Source organism: Rutidosis leptorrhynchoides, chromosome 8 (genome assembly GCF_046630445.1).
Source record: "Rutidosis leptorrhynchoides isolate AG116_Rl617_1_P2 chromosome 8, CSIRO_AGI_Rlap_v1, whole genome shotgun sequence".
Lineage (NCBI taxonomy): Eukaryota > Viridiplantae > Streptophyta > Magnoliopsida > Asterales > Asteraceae > Rutidosis > Rutidosis leptorrhynchoides.
The window spans coordinates 344,604,954-344,615,191 of record NC_092340.1 but is presented as its reverse complement, the minus strand read 5'-3'; the positions used below and the strand labels follow the sequence as shown (position 1 = coordinate 344,615,191).

The following is a 10,238-nucleotide window of genomic DNA, read 5'->3' as shown; positions in this document are numbered from 1 at the left end:
GTTGGTACTATTTACCGTATAACGGATGAAATGTACCAGTACAGTACAATAACAGCTTAGCATTGAGCGATATGTTGCCGAATGATGTTTGCATTCGGGAAATAATCCCTGCAGACCCAGAACACGGATGTGAGATCCGCGGGGTGGCCTCAATCAGTCTTTGGACCAATCTCGAATTGGTCTGTGTAGCTTTCTGTTGCTAAGCGGTGAAGGTTCTAGAGTGTAAAAGAACTGTGTGAGAGAGAATGTGTACTTCTCTCTGACTGGAGTTCAGATGTTAAATGTGGTGACCTAATGGGTCTATTTATAGGCGTAGAATGTCCGAAATTCTCAGGATACACGTGTCAAACGCTGATTGATTCTGTTATGCGAAGTATCCGGAACCAACTTTGGGCGTGGCTGACGTGGATGCGTGCTGCTCACGCGCCTAATCAAAGGGGCCTTAAGCATAGAAGCTGCCTGCAGGGCTTACGCATGACGCTGGGCCGCCTGACTGAGCGTTGGACGGATAATAATAAAAACTACCAAAATTGCGATCGTTTATGCTTTTCGATCTCTTCTTTTGTATGAAAATGATGTTTTTATGCGTGTATCTCCTATGATACACCATTAAAGCACATGAATAACTTAACAGCTTTAATAGGAACACTATTCATAACGATTGTAGTGAGATTCAACCGATCTTCAATTTGTTGATCTGTGGTCAAAGAAATATCAGTGTTTGAGTTAGTTTGAGTTACCTGGGTCGAGTGAGGAGGTGTCATTTTGAGCGACTCTAATGACCATCTCAGTTTTGGCAAAACCTACAGAGATTGTTCTACCATTAAGGCTCTTCCCATTCATTCTTGTGATCGCATCACAAGCTTGCCATGTCTACAAATTTTACGAAAGTGAAGCTTCTATCTTGTTTCCAAGAAATCCCTTGGACTATTCCAAACCGTCGCAGAGCATTGGAGATGATGACTGGAGTTGTGAATCTGGAAAATTCACCCAAACAAATCGTTGATTTTATAGAAAATGGACCTCGATTGTAATTATTGAAATTCGGATTAGGTTTATTTATGTGAGAATTCGAAAAGTTGTTGATAGGTATGGAATTTGGAAAAGTAGGTTTGGAAATTTTTTGGGGCATGTTGAGAGAGTATTTTACAAGATTGGTTGAACTAGGGAGTGGTTTTAAAGAAAAGAAAAGAAAAATAACCAAAAAAAAAAAAAAATACTAGTTGTGGTTTTTAAAGTCTAAATCTAAATAATAAATAAATGATAAATGAAATAAATTAACTCGTAAAAAATAAAATACAGTGGAAAGGCCAGGAATAGGGCAGTTTACCCTAATTTGAACACCACACCCAGCAGTTTTCTCTCTAACCTACGGCCGTAACACACACATACTACTCTAAAACTCTCGTATTCCAGCCAAATCAACCTCCTTCCTCGTAATTAAACATGAATAAGAAGCAGATGGTACGGATTATCACTTACTTTAGATCATGCATATTATATATATATATATATATATATAGTGGCGGATCCAGAATTTTTTCTCACCGGGGGTGAAATTTTTTTTAAAACCATAGCAATTTTTTTGAGTAAAATATGGAGGTTTTGGGCCAAAATTTGAAGATTTGTGGGTAAAATTTGAAGATTTGTGGGTAAAATTTGAAGGTTTTGGGGCAAAATATAAAGCTTTTGGGGCAAAAAAAAAAATTCACCGGGCGCAAAGTCGAAAAATTCAAAATTTTTACACTAAAATTTCGAAATTCACCGGTGGCGGGCGTCCCCCCTCCTTACACTCTAGATCCGCCTCTGTGTATATATATATATATATATATATATATATATATATATATATATATATATATATATATTGTAATCGATTTTTGCAATTTCTAAGGTGTGGGGTGTTTGTTTTTGGGTCTTTAACCGATTGTATCCTGAATAGTTGTTCGTTATCCTGTTAATTCGTAAATATCTATGTTTAATTGCGAATTGTTCACGATGTTGGTAAATTAGGGTTTATTCATTTTTGGGTTAAATTGTGTAAATAGTTGTTAGAGACGAAATTCACCTGTTACTTGAGCTAGATATGCTTCTAATTGATAGTTTAAACTGTTTAAGCAGAAGTATTTTTACTTCCTTTTTGTAAGTGCCTTTGATTCCAACACTAATTACCTACATTTCAATTTCAATATAGAAGATTTATTATTATTAGCTTATTAATTTATTTTTCAATATGAGTAGGGTATGTGATTAGGGTTCATATGTAAGTTGGATTATAACTTGTCATGAGGGGCTTTGTGTCTATGTTGTTGATTAGCAACCTATTATGATCGTTTTGGTGTTAATATGAGAAATGCTTGTTATTCTTGCTTGGTTTGGTATGATATGTCTTTAATTTGTATGTATTGTATTTGAGAGTTGAGATCTTTTGGGAATGTGTTGGCGATGTTAAGAAAGTTGGTTATGATGAGCGGTTGCGCGTTTCGGGTATATATATATATATATATATATATATATATATATATATATATATATATATATATAGTATGATGTTATGTTAACTAGTTGTTGGTAATGGCAAGGCATTGCGACTGGTTACATATACATGATCTACTACTTACTTGGTTTAATTAATTGGGATACACAAGGTTTAAAAAAACGGAAACGTGCCTCGAGGCGTTTCCCCTCTGTGAGGCGAGGCGTACGCCTCGAGGCGAACCGAGGCGTACGTTCGAGGCGGAGTTGACTTATATTGACTTTTAATAATAAATATATATATTATGATAATATGTAAATAATAGGGGCTGTTATTGTCATTTTATTAAAGTTTCAAGAGTGTATATTAAGTTTGTTCTTAATATTATAATTTAGTAAAAGTTTAGGGGCTGTAATTGAAATTTGATAAAAGAAAAAAGAAATTAAAATATTTTAAATATATAAAGCTATACTCGGTAGAAGATAACAACTAAGAAAAGATAAACATGAAAACGACATATCAATGACACAAATATCAATGACACAAAGTAAAAGTTTAGGGGCTGTTCTTTATCAATATCAATTATTTTTCCAGTGTTTTTACTTCTGAAGAACTCCATAAAAACTATTTTCTCTTTCCTCAACCCTTCCATCTAACTTCTTCTTCTTCCATCTAACTCCGGTCACCGGATTTTTCAGGTTTCAATTCTTTTTCTTCCTATCTTCTCTTCTATTTGATTTTCGTGTTCTCCTTCCTCATCTTTACTCGATTCCGGCAACATCCAAGTTTTCCGACACCGTTAAATGCTGTTTGACCGCCGTTGACCGGTTGTGAACATGAGGCGTACGTTTTTCACTTACCTGTGAGGCGTACCAAAATCGAACCGCCTCTCCCATTTGAGGCGTACGTTTTAATTGGCCTTTGAGGCGGACGTTTCAAAACGGAATATCCGAAAATCGCATTGAGGCGCGCCTCAAGGCGTACGAGGCGACCGTTTTTTTAAACCATGGGGATACATATTCCTAAAACTTACAACATATCCACATGTTGGTTGCAGACATTGGACAAACAACAAACCTCCGAGTCGACAGCATACAATGAGTTGATAAAAAAAAAGGTTGTTGCGCCCTGTGGTGTGGACTGGGAGCCTCTGGAAAATGAACGTCTAGACATGAAACTAACGGGCATGTTGACACAACACTACAAACTATATGATGGAGGAAGAACTTATTTTTATGAGGACTTGAAAGAGTTGGTTGATAAGCATGCACAGCTGCCTATTTATACGGAACTTTGCTGCGAGTTTCATTCCACCTACCTTTTAAAAGAACAGCCGAAAAGCGTGGATGATAATGAGTTCATGAGATTTAAATTGGGTGGCATGGACCGACAGATGTCTTTGATGGATTTTACAAGGTGCTTACAAATTTACTCAGACGAACAGATGGGTGGGCAACACTTTTGGGGTTACATCTGGTCGGGTAGTCGGGTTTCTGCTATTTCGAAATGGGAGGAAGATTTTTCTAACACAGATAAAGTTTGGAAAGAGTTTAGCAGGTCCGGGTCCACTTGGTCCCCCGGTCAAGTCTCGTTTTCAGATGTTGATATGGTCTCTTTACGTCTATTCCACCTGGTTTTGACCCGTAATATTACTCATCGGACGGTGGACAACAACATGGTCTCATTGTCTGACCTTTGGTTCCTGGAAAACATTAGGACCTTAACTCATGTCAACATTCCTTATTGTGTGGCCTACTATCTGAAATATTTGGCTACTGATCTCCATTCTAACAGCCCAATTTGTGGGGGTCATTACGTCACCTTAATAGCCCGTCACTTCCTGGTCAAATGTGATGCATATGATGAGGAGCTTTTGGAGAGGCGTTTGATTGGTGCTAGTGAGTATTCAGAAGCAAATGTTTTTCCTGAGCCAATTCAAGAAGAACCCGAAACAGATTCAGATCAAGAACCCGAAACAGATTCAGATCAAGAAGAACCCGAAACAGAGTCACCGTCCATACCCTATACCACGGCCCCCACACGTGAAATTGTGAAGCAGTTGACAAATCTCAAATTGATGTATGAAGAGACTCTAAGTGATAAGAATCAGTTGGAAAAATTGAACCAGGAAGGAAATCTAAGTGAAAATATCCAGCTGGTACTTGAGCAAGTAGATGAATTTGAGAAAATCAAAGAAAAATATATTGCTGAAATGGAGTTGCAACTGCCTTAGTTTCCCCGTTGATGGATTGGGGAGATATCGAGAATGTGTCCTAAAATAATAGTCATTATGGTGTGGTCCTGGTTTAGATTTTCACTGCTTATTTAGTTGACTAGCATCAATTGGCTATGTCTGGATATTTATTTATTTGTGTTTTTTGTGTCTGTACTTTGACATATGCCTGCTGGGTGTTGTCTTCATTGGTTTTATGCTTTGTTGTTTTGTCATCTTTTTGTTTTTGCCAAAAAATGATAACATTAAATGACGGATCTGAAGATCAACTCGTCCAACCGATATAGTAGAGTCCAAAATGATCTCTAGTTAATACTAAACAGACTTGAGCAAATGCCTCACCAACATGGAGAGAAATTGCATTTTAGAAGGAGACAAAATTAACTAAAGCTATAACAACAAGAATCTAAATAGTGGTTATACTACACAGACAATCTAAAACAAGAACGAAAACCAACGGTGACCATCAGTAGAACGCTGACCGCCACCACAATACATAAAGAACCCAGCAAGCAGTGACGCCCCAACCCGTCTGAAAAAGTCCAATCGGCAAAAAGCTGCTTCCACCCCTGAATCTGAACCAAATCTCCAACAGGGAGATCGTCTCTTGGACCAAACCCGAAAGTGTCCCCGAGCAGAAAAAACTCGCAACCGAACCCACGGTTAGCACCACCCTACACCACGACAAAGCCCAAAACCACCGACCCCTCAAACTCCTCAGAAGCCACCCCAAACCACCCAAAAAAAATTGAGCACTAGTGGTGGCCGCCACCAATAGGGTGGTAGACCACCGCCAAACACCAACCCACCGGATAATCTCCGACGACCACCACCAACATTGTGGTGGACCGCCTAGCATCACCGAACACCACAAGAACCACCATCCAACGAAGGCACCAAGAAAGATACACGCAAGGGAACAAACAACACCACATCTAAAACGGTGGCGGCCACCAACATGGCGGTATCAGGCCAACCGCCGCCGAAGAAGAAATCGACCAGAGCACCATCGTCGACGAAGAGCAGAAGAAAGGAGGCGAAAAAGGACCAAGCAACTATAGCGACAACTACCACGAGAACGGTGGTAGAAAGTGGCTATAGTCGATGGAACCCATCACTGACCCGCCAGAGAAAAAAGGCAGGAGGGAGCCGACAAACCCCCCACCTAACCGCGAAAACAGCGGCCAAAATGGACGGCATCAGCCGGAACCACCTCAGAACAAAGACGAGAGAAAAGAGAAGAAAAATCCGAGCCACATACGAGATGCCAGTGGCCGGAATTCACCTCAACACCGGAGATGCAAGACGGCGTCAAACATCAAAAAGAAATCGAATCTTCTTTACATCTACTTCAGGTTTCATAACTTTAATAAATTGGTCTAGAACCTGTTTTAGGACTTGCGATAACACACTGGTTTGTTATCTTTACATATTATTTAACTTATCTCTTAATCACGTAATTTTCAACTATTTATTGGCCCCCATGGCCCCATGAGTGGTTATATTGTACAAATTGAACAGAATGGCATCTTGATCCGACCAGTAACCTTTGATTTCTTTACCTGGTCCACATGGGTTTTTTTAATTGTTTATTTGAATATTTTCGCTTTTTATTTGAAAATTTCTAATGACAATTCTAAAGATTATCATTTAGAAATTAGGACATGCTTAATTAATCCGAACATAATTGTAAACAATAGAATTCATTAAAAATCAATAATATTGATGAAAATTAGAGTACCAATGATGTTATATGATCCAAGCTTCAAACATTCATGTTATCTCCTTTGAAATTGGTGAATAATGGCCTTTAAACCCTAAAAATCGCCCAACTATTCGTCTGGAAAAAGGTAAAACATGATATGGAATAATGCATCTCGAACAAGGTTAAAAAGCAAATCAGTCTTGCCCGTCCCAGGCTCGCAATCGCGAGGGACCAAGCACACCAAACCTCGCGTTCGCGAGGTGCTCTTCATCAGGTATTCGCGTTCGATTAGCAACCTATTATGATCGTTTTGGTCTTAATATGAGAAATGCTTGTTATTCTTGCTTGGTTTGGTATGATATGTCTTTAATTTGTATGTATTGTATTTGAGAGTTGAGATCTTTTGGGAATGTGTTGTTGATGTTAAGAAAATTGGTTATGATGAGCGGTTGCGCGTTTCGGGTATATATATATATATATATATATATATATATATATATATATATATATATATATATATATATATATATATATATAGTATGATGTTATGTTAACTAGTTGTTGGTAATGGCAAGGCATTGCGACTGGTTACATATACATGATCTACTACTTACTTGGTTTAATTAATTGGGATATATATTCCTAAAACTTACAACATATCCACATGTTGGTTGCAGACATTGGACAAACAACAAACCTCCGAGTCGACAGCATACAATGAGTTGATAAAAAAAAAGTTTGTTGCGCCCTGTGGTGTGGACTGGGAGCCTCTGGAAAAAGAACGTCTAGACATGAAGCTAACGGGCATGTTGACACAACACTACAAACTATATGATGGAGGAAGAACTTATTTTTATGAGGACTTGAAAGAGTTGGTTGATAAGCATGCACAGCTGCCTATTTATACGGAACTTTGCTGCGAGTTTCATTCCACCTACCTTTTAAAAGAACAGCCGAAAAGCGTGGATGATAATGAGTTCATGAGATTTAAATTGGGTGGCGTGGACCGACAGATGTCTTTGATGGATTTTACAAGGTGCTTACAAATTTACTCAGACGAACAGATGGGTGGGCAACACTTTTGGGGTTACATCTGGTCGGGTAGTCGGGTTTCTGCTATTTCGAAATGGGAGGAGGATTTTTCTAACACAGATAAAGTTTGGAAAGAGTTTAGCAGGTCCGGGTCCACTTGGTCCCCTGGTCAAGTCTCGTTTTCAGATGTTGATATGGTCTCTTTACGTCTATTCCACCTGGTTTTGACCCGTAATATTACTCATCGGACGGTGGACAACAACATGGTCTCATTGTCTGACCTTTGGTTCCTGGAAAACATTAGGACCTTAAAACATATTAACATTTCTTATTGTGTGGCCTACTATCTGAAATATTTGGCTACTGATCTCCATTCTAACAGCCCAATTTGTGGGGGTCATTACGTCACCTTAATAGCCCGTCACTTCCTGGTCAAATGTGATGCATATGATGAGGAGCTTTTGGAGAGGCGTTTGATTGGTGCTAGTGAGTATTCAGAAGCAAATGTTTTTCCTGAGCCAATTCAAGAAGAACCCGAAACAGATTCAGATCAAGAAGAACCCGAAACAGATTCAGATCAAGAAGATGTTATTTCTACGACAAAAGAACCAGAAAGAAAGCAACCGACCGCGGCCATACATGATATTGTCACTTGGATGAAGGAACTCAAAATGGAGTTTGAAGATAATCTAAGTGATAGTAGCGAGAAGCTCCGATTGCAGCTGGAAGGGACTGAAGATATGCGTCAGATATCTGAGGAACTAGCTGGAATTAAGGAGATCTCACATATCAAGCAAGCTGAGATTGAGGAAATGTCAAAAAATATATAGCTGAAATGGAGTTGCAACTGCCTTGGGAAGATATCGAGAATGTGTGGTCTTGGTTAAGACTTGCATGAATTGGCTATATCTGGATATCTATTTATTTGTGTTTTATGTGTCGTACTTTGACATTGGCATGCTGTGTGTCGTTGTCTTAATTGGTTTTATGCTTCTTGTTGTTTTGTTATGTTTTTTTTACACATCTACTATCAGGTTTCATGACTTTTATGTTATTGGGGCTACTCAGTTTTTCTTTTTGTGTTTCTAGGCTACTCATATTTGAAAATGATTTTGTAGGCCACTCAAGTTTATCTTTTCGTATTTGTAGACTACCAATTTTGTAAGTCATCCAAGTTCGTATGTTACATATATATCAAATCCGATCAAAAAATATTCAAAAAATACTAAAAAACACAATTACGCGTGTATTTGGTAGCTACTAATTGTTACTATATAAATAATGTTATTAAGAAAAACTTAGTTATCTGTGTTATTTTTTTTTTTGCATTTTTCTAGTGAGATTTTAGTTAGATTTGATACCTATAAATATGGGTAGCTTCAAGGTTGAAAAAGACCCGAGACGGGGCCGAAACGGTAGCAACCTCTAAACGTCGCAACGGAAAAAACGGGGCCGAGACGGGGTCGAAACGAATGTTGACTAATGTTGGCTAATGTTGACTTTTATATATATAATATATATTTACACATATTTTAGAGCTAAAAAACCTTCGTTAACAAGTTTGTACCTATAATTGCTATTAGCGTTAATATAATACAAAATAGAATACTAAATTAAGTCAATTTTGATTGATTTGACCGACTTATGGCCGATTTTAACAGAATTCCTGACTTTTAACCGGCATTGACCCAATTTTTCCTCTATTTGACATGACTTTTGACTGTTGACCGGCTTATAAGAAAGCAGGACGGGGTCGAAACGGTTTAGTCACCAAAACGCCGCAACGGGCGTCGCAACGGACGAAACGGACGCCGTTTACAACAGTGGGTAGCTTAGAGCACCAGGAATCGGGTTATTTTTTCGTCGTTATACACATTTTACGGTGGGTACGGTGGAATATTCCACTCCCTCCCGCCGTTAAAATGCCTTTAAATCCCACGGATATATTCCGTTGCTCTGGTAATTGTGTGTTTGGTTTGAAATATATCCGTTATTCAAAGGATATATTCATTAAATATTATTTTTATTATTTTGTTTTCCTTCTATATATACATTTTTATACTCATTTTCACAACAACACTAATATTTCTTCATACTTCTCCAAATTAACTTCCCTTCTCCAAAAAACCATATTTCTTTCATAAAATGTCTTCAACATGATCGTCTAGCTAAGAGTTGAGCATGTATGGGCTAATCGTGAGACGCCGAGGACGGATTAAGTATTGTGTTTTTTATTAAGTAATGTATTTTTTTTATGTTTTGTGTTTTTTTATTAAGTATTGTTTTTTTAATTAATGTAAATTTTTTATTAATGAAATTTAGTATTGCATTTGTTTTTATATTTTTAATATATAATTAAACTAAATAATATTATTAAAAGTGTTAAAAAAATTAAATAATAATTTAATACTGAGATTTAACAATGAACGATTTCTCCTGTTTTGACCTCAGTGTTAAATCATGTGTTAAATTTAACACTGAGATTTAACACTGAACGACTCCTAATGCTCTTATACACACAAATATGGATGACCTATGAATTTAATTTTAAATATGGGTAGCTTATAAACAAGAAAAAATAAATTTGAGTTACCTGTAAAATCATTTTCAAATATGCATTACCTAAAAACACAAAACGATAAATTTGAGTGATATATAATTATTAGGTTTCATGATCGGTATAAAACATGTTTTAACGAATATTTCAAATAAGATAATAACCAGTCGCTGTCGACTTTAAGGAAAAAATTAAATGATTGCCATGGCTGAAGTAAGTAGACATGTTCTGTTTT

At 37.3% G+C, this 10,238-nt stretch overlaps 1 protein-coding gene across 2 annotated transcripts; it reads left to right on the top strand.

Moving 5' to 3' along the window:
• The first annotated feature begins 1,312 nt into the window (after positions 1-1,312).
• On the top strand, positions 1,313-4,924 carry LOC139861620 (uncharacterized). Of its 2 annotated transcripts, none has more exons than XM_071850067.1 (2): positions 1,313-1,464; positions 3,534-4,924. In XM_071850067.1, the coding sequence occupies exons 1-2, from the start codon at positions 1,447-1,449 to the stop codon at positions 4,707-4,709; spliced, it is 1,194 nt and encodes a 397-aa protein (XP_071706168.1). In that variant the 5' UTR covers positions 1,313-1,446; the 3' UTR covers positions 4,710-4,924. The 2 variants fall into 2 exon arrangements, with proteins under 2 accessions (XP_071706168.1, XP_071706167.1); XM_071850066.1 differs by having other exon boundaries at positions 3,175-4,924.
• Positions 4,925-10,238: the final 5,314 nt, after the last annotated feature.

Bases quoted from the DNA above. Each gene is read 5' to 3' on its own strand.
- LOC139861620 (XM_071850066.1), top strand. From the start codon at position 3,483: ATGGGGATACATATTCCTAAAACTTACAACATATCCACATGTTGGTTG.